Here is a 15,083-nt window from a genome sequence, read left to right as displayed (position 1 = left end):
GTGGGTTGGCGTGTGCCGAGTCGGACCATATCTCAGCCGTGGTCCGCTGCATTCAATGTTCATGTTGATTTTAAAATCGGTTTAATTGCTGCTTTTATCGGAAGCCTGCAGACAGAAACTGTCTGGTTTTGTGTTTTTCCCCAAGACAGGCAGCAAGCCGCTCTGTGAGCTTTTTCGGCTGAACAGTGGAGTAAAGATACTTTTCTTTCTTACGTCTTGTGTTTTGCGTTACAGTTTGAATCCTGTGGGCGGGGTCCGCGGACCACCAGTGGCCCACAAGCTTTCTTCAAGGGGCCTGTGGCATACCTGTTTTAAAATACTCAGCTTGATTGTTAATTGCTTCTTTTATTGCTTATACTACATTTTATCGTATTGCAGTTTGGGTTTTACGGGAGCAAAGGGCCTGAGGTAAGATTCTAGACCACATGGTTCTCAATAAAAGGGCTGGTTTAAATAGGAAGCTGCCTTATACCGAGTTAGGCCACTGGGTCATCTAGCTTAATGTTTTCACTGAGTAGAAACTGTCCAGGGTTTTAGGCTGCCTTACTGGTCCTCTATATATTTCGTGGGCCTACATTTCCCAGTGGATTTGAACTGGTTTTGTGAATAGATATGCATGTAAAGGGGCAGTTTTGTATCTGAGAATGTGAGTCAGGACATCTTGACCATCACGCCCAAAATATGACCTTAAATAGTGCATTCTCTCAGCCACCTTCTTCTATCCCTCATTTGGGGAAAACAGCCGCTTAACTCAGGGGTGAGCAGAAAGTAGATCTGGATCCACCCATAGATCTCAGGATGATTTGTTACTGTATTATATCTCACTTTTCCTGCAAGGAGCTCAAGGTGGCTGGTGTGGTTGCCCCCTCCTTATTTTACCTTTGCAACAATCATGTGAGGCAGGCTAGGCTGAGAGACAGTGACTGGCTTAAGGTGGTCCAGTGAGTTTCACAGCTGAGCGGGTCATAATACTTCAGTAAGTATTTCCAGGGTGCTCTATATTTTAAAGAGAGAAAAATAAATCAATATTTATTTAGTGAAATTATAGCCTCCTTTCTGTCAGGGATCACCATATGTGCCTTGCAGTATTCATAAAATGCAATGGATCAATACCTTTGAAAAGCCATACGCCTAGACAAGTGGTACCCCAATTTCCCCACATACACACAGACCGCTTGAAAATTGCCAAGGGTCTTAGCAGACCACTTTATTGCTTTCTTTACTGCCTATATATTGTAAATCATGTTACAATTTAAATTCTGTAGGATCCTCACACAGTAAAACACAACATAAGAAATTAAAAGAAGCTTAAAAAATACAATTACAAATCAATATGAATACTTAATATGGTGGTTGCGCCATCTCCCACCTTCAGCCGCAGATTCACACGCGGGTCCACCTGAATGAACCAGGGGCCTGTGGACCGCTGTTTGGGAACCCCTGGCCTAGAATATAAATCTGTAACGTATGATTGAAAAAGCACAAAGAATAACAGGCATAAGAGCACCCTGGTTGCTGGATGAGGCCTGTGGTTGCTAGTCCGGCATGTACTGCTTCCAGTTCTGGTCTCCACACTTCAAGAAGGATGCAGACAAACTGGAACAGGTTCAGAGGAGGGCAACAAGGATGATTAGGGGACTGGAAACAAAGCCCTGTGAGGAGAGACTGAAAACTGGGCATGTTTAGCCTGGAGAAGAGGAGGTTGGGGGGAGATATGATAGCACTCTTCAAATACATGAAAGGTTGTCACACAGAGGAGGGCTGGGATCTCTTCTCAATCATCCCACAGTGCAGGACAGGAATAATGGGTTCAAGTTGCAGGAAGCCAGATTTTGACTGGACATCAGGAAAAACCTCCTAACTGTCAGAGCCGCATGACAATGGAACCAATTACCTAGAGAGGTAGTGGGCTGTCTGACACTGGAGGCATTCAAGAGGCAGCTGGACAGCCATCTGTCAGGAATGCTTTGGATTTCTGCATTGAGCAGGGGGTTGGACTTGACATTCCCTTTTTTGACATTCTGGGGTTTCCCCTCTTTTTTTCTTATTAGGTTGGACTTGATGGCCTTATAGGCCCCTGCCAACTCTGTTATTCTATGATTCTGTGTTCTGTCCGTGGCCAGCCAGATGCCCCAAATGGGAAGCCCTGTAGTGTTCATCCATCAGCAAGAATGAAAAGGTGGAATCCTACCCAACCAGATAGCGTGATGTGATATAAGAAAGTGTCCAATGTAGATTGGTAGCTGTTGCCTTTTTCGAAAGCCGCTTTAAGCTGCAGAGTTGTCAGCTCTCCACCCCCCTAAATTTTAACAGTGCCACTGGTGCGACCCAGCTCAGGTTGGGAGGGCAACTTCCCTTGGGGTTCTGCCCCACCGGTTTTAGACTTGTGTTGGGGAGGTGGTATGCTTCTGAAAACTAGTTTGCTGGAAGCTGCAGGAGGGGAGAATTTTTGTGGCACTTGGGTCCTGCTTTCAGGCCTCCCGTTGGCATGTGGTTGGCCACTGTGAGAGCAGGATGCTGGATGGTTGTATCGCTGTATGAGTTTCTGTTCTGGGCTTGCCTTTTTCCAGTTAGCAGGCACCCCAAAGCCAGCAGCACAGGAGATAGGCAGGATCCTTCTGAAGGCAGGTAACTCTTTCGCACCCTGAAGGTAAATTGTTTTGGGTGGTAAGATGGCAGCGTGGTTTCTAGTTTTCATTTGGAAGTAGCACATTCCTTTGAGGGAAAAGCATTCTCAAGCAAACTTTTTTAAAAAAAGTTTCATTTCTCTGTATGCAGAAGCAAGTTTCTGAAACCTTTCTTTGCTGTCGCGTGTTTCTGATGGGATAAAGTTCCCCTTGAGAACATTTTGGCTCAGTTTTTTTAATGTTACAAACTTGTATTGGGTCTATCCTATTTTAACTGTCATCGCTTCCCATGGGAGATGGAGGGAGGAAATCAAGAAGTAATAAAATAATAATTAATTTATCATGCTGGTTTTGCATAGTGCTGTTAAGCATTCAAGGTGCTTCATGGGCAGGGAATCCACATGTCAGTGATGGCTTTGTACAGTAGGCTGGATTCTACAGACACCTACCTACCTACAGACCTACCTACAGGCCTACCTCTCTACCCTCCATCTAGGCAAACGAGGCATGATCAACATTCAAGGATGCATTCTAGCCATGGAAAAAGATTTGGGGTGCAAAGAAGAGCCAGTCAGGGGATGTGGCCCGGGAGATTTTCAAGGGCCAGGTCAGGACAACTGGAGGGCTGCACTTGGCCCTCAGTTTTGAGGTTCCCTACCACTGACGTACATGATCCATTATTATCTTTATGACAACCCTGTAAGGCAGAATGGTGGTTAATATCTCCCTGCTGTGAGTTAAGGGGGAAAGTCATAACCTTACACAAGCTTGGCCAGTTTTATTTATTGATGTATGTCATTGATAGACTGCTTACTATCGAACAGATCTTGAAGCGGTTTACATTTTTAAAAAACCCAGGAATATACATATATAATTTCAAACCATTTTGCGGCACAGACAAGGTTTGAATGAGGTTCTCCCCTTGTCTACTCAAAAGGGAGGTCCGTTGAGTTCAGCAGAGTTTATTCACTCAGGTATGCAATACTTACCTAGAAGTCAAGTTCTGCTGAACTTAGTGGGTCTAGTTTTTTGCATAAGACAGAATAGAGATGTGAAGGTTCAGAAAAAAACTAGAAAAATTGGGAGAGGGAGGCACTTTTTTTAAAAAAAAAATCTTGGTAAACAAAAATAGGGGGAAACTGTTCTTTCTCCCTGAATTTTTCCATTTTTTTCTTCCAGTCCTTCACATTTGTAAACAAATATTGAATTGAGTTGTCTGCCTCATAGCCACCAACGCTGCCTCTTGGAGGGTTCAGCAGGAATTTAAAAAACTTCCAGCAAAGCATGGCTGCTTCTGTTTCTGGAATGAATGAATGGAACGGACTGCTGTCAAGTCACTCCCGACTTATGGCGACCCTACGAACAGGGTTTTCATGGTAAGCGGTATTCAGAGGGGGTTCACCATTGCCTCCCTCTGAGGCTGAGAGGCAGTGACTGGCCCAAGGTCACCCAGTGAGCTTCATGGCTGTGTGGGGATTTAAACCCTGGTCTCCCAGGTCGTAGTACGACACTCTAACCCCGCTACACCACACTGGCTATAGTTAGACATAAATGCCCAAGGTGTGCCTTAACGTTTCTGTTGTTTGATGAGGGAGAAAGGTTGGGTAAGACAGGCGAAAAAAATACAATTTTTTTTTTTAGAAATAAAAGCACATGGTGGATTTGTTTTCCTCTGCCCAGTTCATAAACTGCAAGCAGAGTAATAGGCCCAGCTGGTTCCATCTGATCATGTGTCTTGGTGGAATGTGAGGAATGCATTTTGTTTTTGGGGGGACACTCTACAGCAGCACTGACATCCCCAAAGGTCGTGACCTGACAACGCATGACCATAATTCTGGAAAGGGAACGTTTTAAAATGTGCACTGTTTTGTTTTTTTTGGCAAGCTTGTGGCTGCCATCTTGCTATATGGCGGTATGCCCCAAAGCTTTGATACCTGAAATGCACGCTCCCTTCCTCCTAAGAATAAATAAATAAACCTGGAATTGTGTTCCCAGGGCTGTGGAGTCGGTATGCCAAACCTCCGACTCCTCTATTTTTCTACTGTCCGGCTCCACCCAAAATTGCTTCTTGTCAATCAAAATTTATTTGGAAGTCGGAGTTGGTACATTTCTGCTGACTCCCACTCCACCCAAAATTGCTCCTGACTCCACGACTCCGTCTCCACAGCCCTGTGTGTTCCTCCTGTTTCTCACACCTGGAAAAAGCATTCTCTCTTTATGAATTCTATCTTGCTGGCCGGGTGCCCCTCGCCCCTTCTGCCTTTTCTTGATGAAAAACTGTGTGGTTTCTGTTTTAATTGTGTCTGCGGCTTGAGAGGGAACCAAGGATCTCTTGGGAGTCCTACAACCTGTGGCCCCAGACAGAGCAGGATCACAGATATGGTTGCAGGGAGGAGATTCATCGCTTCTTAGAAAGGAAAGAGGTGAGGGGAAATCTCCCCACCTCCCTCAGTTTGTCTGAAGGGAAGGCGTGATCCTTTTATCAAAGCTGTTTGCTCTTAATTTGAGGAAGCAGAAGGCACGAACCATCTGGAGGTTTGGGGCCAGTGCGGCAAATAAAGAGTGTTGGGGTTGATCCAGGGTTGAAACGCCTACTCAGGTATAATTATTGCTGTATCCTGTTTGGTGAGCTGGAAAAACCTGCCTCTGAGGCATCTTTCATGTGAAGTTCAGGAAGGCTAGCAGCATCTAGAGGCCATGGGTAGTCAAATGGGTGCACTCCATATACTTGATGGACGCCACCTCCATCAGCCCTGACCATTGGTTGTGCTGGCTAGGGCTGATGGGAGTTGGAGGCGAAGAGCATCTGGCGCATGTGAATATGGCTAGCTCGAGAGCAGGACCTGGGTGCACCAGCAGGCGCTGTCCCCACTTGCGATTCCTAGCAACTGGTATTTATAAAGGCATAGTGTCTCTGACGGTCGAGGTAAAAGCATACCATATATGACTAGTTGCCCCTATTGTTTGTTCTGTGGTTTTATGGTATTTATATTTGCGTTTTTAATGTGTTGTAAGTCGCTTGGAGACCTTTCAGGTAACAAGTGAGTAAAAAGCCTAATACAGTAGGGCCCCGCATTTTGGCGGCCCACTAATACGGCGGTTTTCAATTAGAGTAAGGCCCCACTCATACGGCACTTGTTCTGCTTTTACAACGAGCGGCAGGCGCCATTTTATTGATGGAATTCTGCTTTTTGGCGAATGTAGGAAAAATCCTGGTCCAGCATCCGAGATGCCTCTGGGAAGCCCACAGGCAGGGCATGAAGCCCACAACCCTCTCCTGCCTCTGTTACCTACCAGCTGGCATTCAGAAGCATACTGCCTGTGAACATGGAAACTCCATACATAGATCCCTTGTGTTGCCATTGATAGGCTCATCCCCCATGAAAGCTGAGGGGTTACCCGGCTGAATGTTCTTCAGTACAAAGACATTCCCTGCATTAAACTAGCATGTCGGGGAGGGCTCGGCTAAAGACCTTTTTCCTGACAGACTAGTCTTCTGCACGCAGGGAATAGCTTGCAGAAGGATTTACCCATTTGAATGCTCCCGCCTGCAGTATAGATTTTCGAATTGATGAACTCGTTTGCTTTTCATGAGAACTAGGCTGATGTTGAGAGGTTCGTGACATCATGTCATGACTTTTCAGCATTACCTACCTGCGCTAGAAAGTTTTGTGTGCAAGTGGCCTAGTGGAAATTTTGGTGGATTAGGAATTTTGGGCAAGACTGGGTCAAGATGATATTATTTATTAATTATTGTTACTTTTATATCCTGCCCTTCCTTCCAGGAGCCCAGGGCAGCAGACAGGCGATAAGATACTAAAAACATCTTAAAAACAAAACATATTTTAAAAAGCTTTTGAAACTTCTTAAAAATAGCAGTTCCAATGCAGATGCAGACTGGGATCAAGGTCTCTACTTAAAAGGCTTGTTGAAAGAGGAAGGTCTTCAGCAGATGCCAAAAAGATAACAGAGATGGTGCCTGTCTGATATTTAAGGGGAGGGAATTCCAGCGGGTAGGTGCCACCACACTAAAGGTCTGATTCCTTTGTTATACGGAATGGATCTCCTGATGAGATGGTATCTGCAGGAGGCCCTCACCTGCAGAGTGCACTGATTGACTCAGATCGTGAGATGATATTTCAGGTATTTATATACTGCTTAATGCCCAAATGGCTTCTAAGCAGTTTACAAAACATAAAAACGAATTGCACAGCTAACCTGTGATCATTGATCGAAGGACTGCAACATTTAGCCCTTAAATTTTTTTTTTTAAGATAAATAAAAGTTGGTTATTCTTACTGACTCTAAAAGGTGCCCTGATAAATTGATCAGCAGATTTTTAGAAAGTTAAAATGGCATTGAACATAACCTTAGAGGCATTCTGTGTCTGAGAAGGAGGAATGCCTCCTGTAAAACGATGCATGCTGCCACAAATGTGTGTGTCCTTGTAATTTAAGAAAGCATGCTTTGTCCTTTTCTCCTGTATGAGATTATGCTGGGTTGAGTAATGAGCTTTAGGTTTCCTTTAAGTGGGTGGCTGCCCCAGTTAGCATCCGGGGAGCGTGTCTGAAGGAAGGTACAAATCTTTCCCCTTGGCTTCCTTAATCTCCGTCCTTAACATTTTGCTTCGCACCCACCTGTCAGTTAAATTCCAAGAAAGAGGGTTTGCAGTGCCCAAGCAAGACAGTGAAGCCAGGCAGAAGCTGCACTCGGCTGGAGCATGCAACAGATGGATGTTCCAAGGCACCCCTCTGGCCCCTGGTTCGCATCAGCTGGGCCTTTGTCCTCTGTGATGCTCCCGACAGCTGTAGTTCAAAAGAGCCCTTGTGCATATCATGTGGAAACTGGCAGCTGTCTTGGGTGGGGTTGGAAGGCTCATTTTGTATGGGGAAATACCTGTAGAGAGGTCAGCTTTGCTCATGCAAGAACCAACTGGCTTTTGCATTACCCATCAAGATTTTTTTTTGGGGGGGGGGGGACATGGCTTGGCTGTTACACCCAAACACAAGGCATGCTCCCCTCCTCCTCAGAAGGGGAGTCAGGTAGTTTTCATCTCATGCCAGGTATTTGACAGTCAATGGGCCATCTTCCTTATCCTTGCATGCTCTTTTTAAGAGCAGTATGGCAGGCAGAGGTTCAATGCTCTCTACGTAGGGTTACCTTTGAAAACGATTCGGAAACTTCAGCTAGTGCAGAATGCTGCGGCCAGAGTTCTTACTGGGACGAGGAAATTCGACCACATAACACCTATTCTGGCCCAACTGCACTGGCTTCCAATATGTTTCCGGGCCAGATTCAAAGTGTTGGTCCTTACCTATAAAGCCCTTAACGGCACTGGACCGCAATATCTGATGGAACGCCTCTCTCGCTATATTCCTACCCGTTCACTCCGCTCGATGTCTAAGGCCCTTCTCCGGGTCCCAACCCATATAGAGGCCCGGAGAACAGTAACAAGATCTAGGGCCTTTTCGGTGGTGGCCCCCGAATTATGGAATGCCCTCCCAGATGAGATACGCCTGGCGCCTTCCCTGTCATCTTTCCGGCGCCAGGTAAAAACCCACCTCTTCACCCAGGCATTTTAATGTATTTTATGCTTTTAATCTTATTTATTTTATTTCTAGTTTTCTTTTACTTTGTTTATATAATGTTTTATATTGTCTGTGCAATACACACTTGCTATATTTTAAATATTGTGGTTTTATCATGTTATACACCGCCCTGGGAGCTGCTAGCTATAGGGCGGTTTAGAAATGCAACTAAATAAATAAATAAATAAATAAACAGGTAGTGTTCTCTATCCCTCTCTCCTTGCTGGTTGAACTGGGATGGCTTGTTCGCATGAGGCAAGTTGCCACTTCTGCCATTGCCATATAATAAATGAACGTAGTTCTTGTTGTTGGGTTTGTTTATGTATTTTTATATATATCCCACCCTTTCTCCCAGTAGGACCCCAGAGCAGCTTGTATTCAGTGCCAGTCTTGCGCAGAGTAGACCCATTGAAGCTAATGCACATGACTAACTGAGGTCCATTAATTTCAGTGGGTTTACTCTGAGAAGGGCTGAGTTGGAAGCCACCCATTATATTATTAAATAAATTTATTTACCAGTTTTTCATAATTACAAGTATATTAACAGATCACTGCATACCAAAAGTACAAGAAAAATATTTTAACAACCCTTGCCCCTTCCGAAAAAAAAATCTTAGGTAACCTGTGTGTCTAAAAAGGTATAGTATGGTATTCCCCTCAGGTCTATGAAGTATCTCGATTGGCATATTTCCTTTTGTCTGTTTTTCCTTTTCTAAAATTTTAATCATTATTATTAGTATTGTTATATACTGCTTTATGGCTAAATAGGCTTTTAAGTGGTTTACAAGTAAAGCGCGTGACCCAAATGTTAAAATATAAACCTATACTTAAAATGCAGTGTCTCCAAATCCCATTAAAATATAAATACTCCATAGTGAAAATACACAATAAAACAATCCCGTTAAAACAACATTGCAGTTAAAACAGGAAACTCTGATCGAAAGATCCAGGGAATCCCTGTGTAAATATCTCGTGGATGGCTTTAAAAGCGGATTAGACCAATTCAGAGAGGATAAGGCTTTCAGTGGCTACTAGCCACAATGGCTATGTTCTCCCTCCACTGTTGGAGGCAGTATGTCTCTGAATACCAGTTGCTGGGACTCGCAAATGGGGAGACTGCTGTTGCGCTCAGGTCCTGCTTATGGGCATCTCCCTGGCTGCTGCAAGAATAGGATGCTGGACTAGATGAGCCACTGGCCTCATCTAGCTTCAGGGCTATTTTTATGTTCTTAGGTGCATTAGGTGCACTGGAGGCCTTCAAGAGGCAGCTGGGCAGCCATCTGTTGGGAATGCTTTGATTTGGATTCCTGCATTGAGTAGGGGGTTGGACTTGATGGCCTTGTAGGCCCCTTCCAACTCTACTATTCTATGATTTCCAAAAGCATGTCCTTCAACTGTTCTTAAATTATTTTTTTTACAATAAAAGCCCCCAGCAGCTTCTCATCTGTTGGACAAGTGTTCATTCCAGTGCATGACAGGGAGTCCTTTTCAATGGAAGCTCTTTTTATCTCTTCACTTGCACTGCCCCCCCCATTTTCAAATAATGCCCCCAACTTGTCATAACTTAAGACAGCAGCTGATGAACAACTGGCCTTGTTGCTCTGCGCATTTATTGTTTATTACAGCTATCCTGTTAGCTCTGGCCTGGGGCAGTCAGTTCTTCCCTTTCCGAAAAATATTATTGGAAAATCCAGCCATGGGCCCCAAGCCCCCCTGGGTTCCATATCTCTGGCTTTTCACCCTCCTGCATCCCTGAATCTCCAGTATAAGCTACATCTGCATTATACATTTAAAGCAGTGTTATGCCACCTTAAACAGTCATGGCTTCCCTCTAAAGAATCCTGGGAACTGTAGTTTAAGGGTGCTGAGAATTGTTAGGAGACGCCTATTCCCCCTCGCAGAGCTACAGTTCCCAGAGTGGTTCAACAATCCTTCTTCCCAGGGAACTCTGGGAATTGTAGGTCTGTGAAGAGAAGAGGGGGGGTCTCCTCTAACAGTTCTCAGCACCCATAACAAACTACAATTCCCAGGATTCTTTTGGGGAGAGCTGTGATTGTTAAAATGGTATGTGTGCTTTGAATGTATGGTGCAGAAATGTGGGCTTAGAAACCCATATAAGACATGAATGGGGAACTTTAAGCCTCACCAGTTTTGCGTCACACCCTTCTTGTGTGGTTTGTCCAGCTGGAGCATGTCTTTGAACTCCAATAATACCTCTTGGCTAACCTTTCAGGGCCCATCATGAAGTATAGATTTTTGACCGTGTGCCTTTGTTTTGCCCCCTCCCCACAGGAAGAAGCCCACGCACACGACTGTGAATTGTTGGTTCTGCAATCAGGACACCGTGGTGCCGTACGGGAATCGGAACTGTTGGGATTGCCCCAACTGTGAGCAGTACAACGGCTTCCAAGAGGTATGTTTTGAGGCCGCTTTTCGTAAAACCTGAGGGCCAAGACGCTTCAAAACGGCAGCCGAGGGCCAGCGCTTCTCCCAAAGCAACGCGAGTTGCATCCAACTGAGGCTTGCCCAGAGTGCACCCATTGACATTAATGGACCTGTGTTGTCACGGCCATTGATTTCAATGGGTCTGCTTTGATGGGAGCACAGCCAAGGGATGAATAGAATATAACCAAGCCAAACTGCTCAGGAGAATTGAGATCAGTGGCTCGTAGCCTTTTTTCCTCACAGACCACTTGGAAGCTGCTGATGGTCTTGGTGGACACTTAATTATTTTTCTTCCAGTTGCAGCAATGGTAAGATGCTGTGCGGTTTTTAATAGCATTCTTATTGCTTTTTTCGGTTCTTACGCTGCATTTTCTTATATTGCAACTAGGGGCTCCACCCCTGTGCGCTTTGCACTCCAAACCCTCTTCCAGGTCATCAAGAGTGTGGATGTCGCCAAGCTTTTCCTGGGGAATGCTGATCCATTCACAGCTTGCCTGTTGCAGAGTAAACTTAAGCAACCCCGAGTGTTCCAGTTAGGCCTATATGAAAGATTGTGTTGAGGTTAAGTTAGGTGCAAAGCTATTGGGGTGGACCTTAACTGTTTAAGGAAGATACGGCATGACTTGGGCTGAACCAGATAGTCTCCAAGGGCATCTCTAGATGGGCAAGGATGTGTCGTTTGTGCTCCTGGGATGTTTTCTGGTGTCCCGCAGCATTGTTGCATCCGGACAAGGATTTCACGTTTCGTTGTGAAGTAAGGATAAAAGTCAGTGATAAGAGGCAGGAAATTTTCCTGGAAATTTTTCCAGTGCTTTGTTTTTCCACGGAAAACATTTCTGTTTTGCGCGTTCTTTAGTAGCAACGAGTGGATGCCAATTGCAAAATGCGTTACTAGGCAAGCAAAGGTCCGTTTCAAAATGTTTAGCGTTGTTTGTTGAGTCCAACTAAAAGAAATATGGGAAATTGGATCTCATTCTAGGACACTGGAAAAACTTTCCGGTTCAAAGTTTTCCCGAAAGCCCACATCCATGGAAAAAGTGGTCAAGCACGGTCATTTAAGGCACAAGGGCTGTATCTGGCTGAACTTCCTCAGAGTAGACTCATTGGCATTGACGTACCCTAGTTGTTGTTGTTGTTGTCATGTGCCTTAAAGTCGATTACGATTTATGGTGACCCTATGAATCAGCAACCTCCAAGAGCATCTGTCATGAACCACCCTGTTCAGATCTTGTAAGTTCAGGTCTGTGGCTTCCTTTATGGATTCAATCCATCTCTTGTTTGGCCTTCCTCTTTTTCTACTCCCTGCTGTTTTTCCCAGCATTATTGTCTTTTCTAGTGAAGCATGTCTTCTCATGATGTGTCCAAAGTATGATAACCTCAGTTTCACCATTTTAGCTTCTATTGACAGTTCTGGTTTAATTTGTTCAAACAACCAATTATTTGTCTTTTTCGCAGTCCATGGTATGTGCAAAGCTCTCCTCCAGCACCACATTTCAAATGACCCTAGTTAGTCATGTCCATTAATTTCAGTAGGTCTACTCTGAATATGCCTAGGAGCGTAACAAGCTGTCTTAGACTGAGTCAGACCATTGGTCTGTGTAGCTCAGTACTGTTTACACTGACTGGCAGTGACTCCAAAGTGGAGATGCTGGGGATTGAACCTGGAACATTCTGCATGCAAAGCAGGTGCTCTACCACAGAGCTGCAGCCCTCCTCCTAGTAATGTTGGATACATGCCTAAGAGTAGAAATGCCACCTTTATTGATTTTTTTTTCATTTTGCTTATGAATCCGTACTTATTAATAAGGCGTAATTTATCAGTAAGGACTAGTATACTGCTCCCAAGACAGGTGCAATATTTTCTTGCCTTTTTTAAGCACTGGATGAGACAGTTCAACAGAGGGAATGAATTCTTGTTTGTTGTGTCACTACTGCTGAGCAATGGTTCGTTGGTGTGTGTATTAATAAACCATTTTTAAAGGGAGGCCATCCTTTTAGCACCAGGTCAAAACGTAGCTTACTCCCCAGGCTTTTGACGGACGATGGTGATGATGATTTGCTGCCAAAGATTTCTCCTTTGTGTGTTTTTAAAAGGTTTTTTTCCTGTGTGTGTGATGAATTGTGTGTGTGTTTGTGTGAATGTGTTCATACTGATGATGATGATGATTAGGCGCTTTTTTCACAGAAGTCTGTCAAAATGACTTAGAGAAACAAATGTAAGAAAGTAGTTGAAAAACGAGAGTAAAAAATCCCCAGCCTGAAATGTGCAAAAGAGCAGATCTAATCCCACTAAAGCAAGGAGCAGAAGATACCTCCAAATTAAGGCCCTGGATGAATAAAGATGCTGTAAGTCAACTTGAAGGCAGTCCATTTCATTTTTCAAGGTGGATGCACTTGCTTATGCTTTTAAATATGCTGCCAGTGGCTTGGAGACCTTGTGAACCAAGTGACTAAGTCTAACTAATAACAGTCAGGCAGTTAGTGTGGGTGCGTGTGTGCGCATCTTACTTTGCTGCTGGTGAGCTGTGCTCATAAAGTGTGTGTGTTAATAAGCAGTTTTAAACTGCGTATTGAATCGTGGGTTCCCTTGAGTCACTGGATTGTTCTTCTGTCTTCAGGCCTTTATAAAAGATTCATTTCTGGGACCACAGGGGAAGAGACTTCAGGTGGGGTGATTTTTCCCTGGGCAGATACCTACCTGTACAGGTGTGGCAGGCAGTTATGACAGGTGACCACTCCCAGGCGTCTGGAAAGAGGGTGTTGGATCTGAGCGTGAGAGTAGGTTTAGAGGTGTTGGGGGGGGTGTGAATTGGAGCAGAGTGCAGAAATAACTGGTCTGTTAAGACTGGTAGTTGAAAGAATAAAGAAATTTATTTATTTATTAGATTTATATCCCGCCCTTCCTCCCAGTAGTATCTCAGGATGTATAGAGGATGTGAAGGATGTATCGAGTATAAAAAAGAAATGTAAGGCTTATTATGACAAAGAGGCAAAGTCGTACATGCTGAAGCAGCCATGCGGCTTCCACTCAGGAAGCCATTACTAACCGAGAACAAAAACAGGGAGGAAGGGGAGGAGCAAAGCCTGCAAAAGCAACGAACTCTTTAGAGGACGAATCGGCAGAGGGAAGAATAGATTGCCTTTCTATGCCCCCCCCCCCCGCTTCAGGTCACTTGTAATGTGGGTTGGTCCTTTACTCCCAGCACAAATGAACTGTATCCTTTACCCTTGTGCAGGCCAAGGTGCTGTGGGCTAGCGGGGAAGTGGGCAAGAGTAACAAATGCCTTCTCTTCTGATCCCTCTTTACAGAATGGAGATTACAACAAGCCGATCCCAGCTCAGTACATGGAGCATCTGAACCACGTGGTCTCTGGGGCCAGTGCCTTCTACGACCCCACCAAGCCCCAGCAGTGGGTGAGCAGCCAGGTCCTTCTCTGTAAGAAGTGCAACAACCACCAGACCCTGAAGATCAAGCAGCTGGCGTCCTTCACCCCCAGGAACGAGGTAGGAGCTGGTTTCAGGGTGGGGGAGCGGAGCTGGGGCTTCCAGTTGTTTTTTGTTTTTTTAAGCCCTAAACTGCGGGCAGGGAAGCTTGGGCAGTCTGGAAGTTAAATGTGGCCCTTCAGGCGTCTCTGTCCGGCCCTTGGAACTCTTCCTAGGCTACACTCCACGACTGGCCCAGCTCCATGCCCTCCTCGAGTGCCTTTGTGTGGCTGGAGCGTGTCCATGAACTGTGATAATGCCATTTGCTTGCTGGATGGGAGATGGAGGGTGTGTGTGTGTATGTATATATATGTATATATAAAATATATATATAAAAGCCTTTGACTGACTTTGTGTGGCTGGAACGTAGCCTGCTGTAAGCTAAGAGTCTCCTCTGGCCATGCCCACTACTGGGATATGCCCCCTGGAAGGCTGCCAGTGAAGGAGTGTGGCCCCTGGGCTGAAAAAAGTTCCCCATCCCCTTCTCCGAACAGCTTGGGACCCAGATACCTCAGAGAGCCCTTGTTTTCCCCACAGCCTGCTCGTGTTTAAGATCTTCTACGGGGGGCCCTTTCTGAGTGCTTTCTTTGACAAGGGAAGAGAGCCTTTTTTGTGGTGATGCCTTGTTTTTGGAATGCCCTTCCCATGGAGATGCACGTGCGCTGAGAGTAACTCCTTGGACAAAACCCGGTTTTGTCAGTGAATGCTTTTAAGCCTGCCTTTCCCCAGGGGATGCCCTCTAGACGTTTTTGGCCACAACTCCCACCAGCCCTGGCCAGCGTAGCCATGCTTCCCATCAGCGCCAGCATCTCACGGCTCTGCTGGCGGGGGCTGACGGGAGTGGTAGTCCAAAACATCTAGAGGGCGTCGCTTTGGAGGTAAAAGCTGGGTTAAGGTCTAAAAAGCAATGAGACCCTTTTCGTTTTCCTCTTAGCGTCAG

The 15,083-nt window shown here is 45.2% G+C and overlaps 1 protein-coding gene across 3 annotated transcripts in view; it reads left to right on the top strand.

Moving 5' to 3' along the window:
* The window catches only part of TMEM201 (transmembrane protein 201), a 48,099-nt gene that overhangs the window by 1,439 nt on the left and 31,577 nt on the right, over positions 1-15,083 (top strand). For 2 of the 3 annotated variants that reach the window (XM_061601726.1, XM_061601724.1), the window contains exons 2-3: positions 10,508-10,628; positions 13,970-14,164. In XM_061601726.1, the coding sequence (XP_061457710.1) occupies positions 10,508-10,628; positions 13,970-14,164 (316 nt within the window). Of the gene's footprint in view, positions 1-3,806; positions 4,004-10,507; positions 10,629-13,969; positions 14,165-15,083 lie in introns of all 3 variants that reach the window. The other variant, XM_061601727.1, reaches the window with a different exon arrangement.

This window comes from Rhineura floridana, chromosome 18, assembly GCF_030035675.1.
Source record: "Rhineura floridana isolate rRhiFlo1 chromosome 18, rRhiFlo1.hap2, whole genome shotgun sequence".
NCBI lineage: Eukaryota > Metazoa > Chordata > Lepidosauria > Squamata > Rhineuridae > Rhineura > Rhineura floridana.
This window is presented reverse-complemented; position numbering and strand designations above follow the sequence as displayed.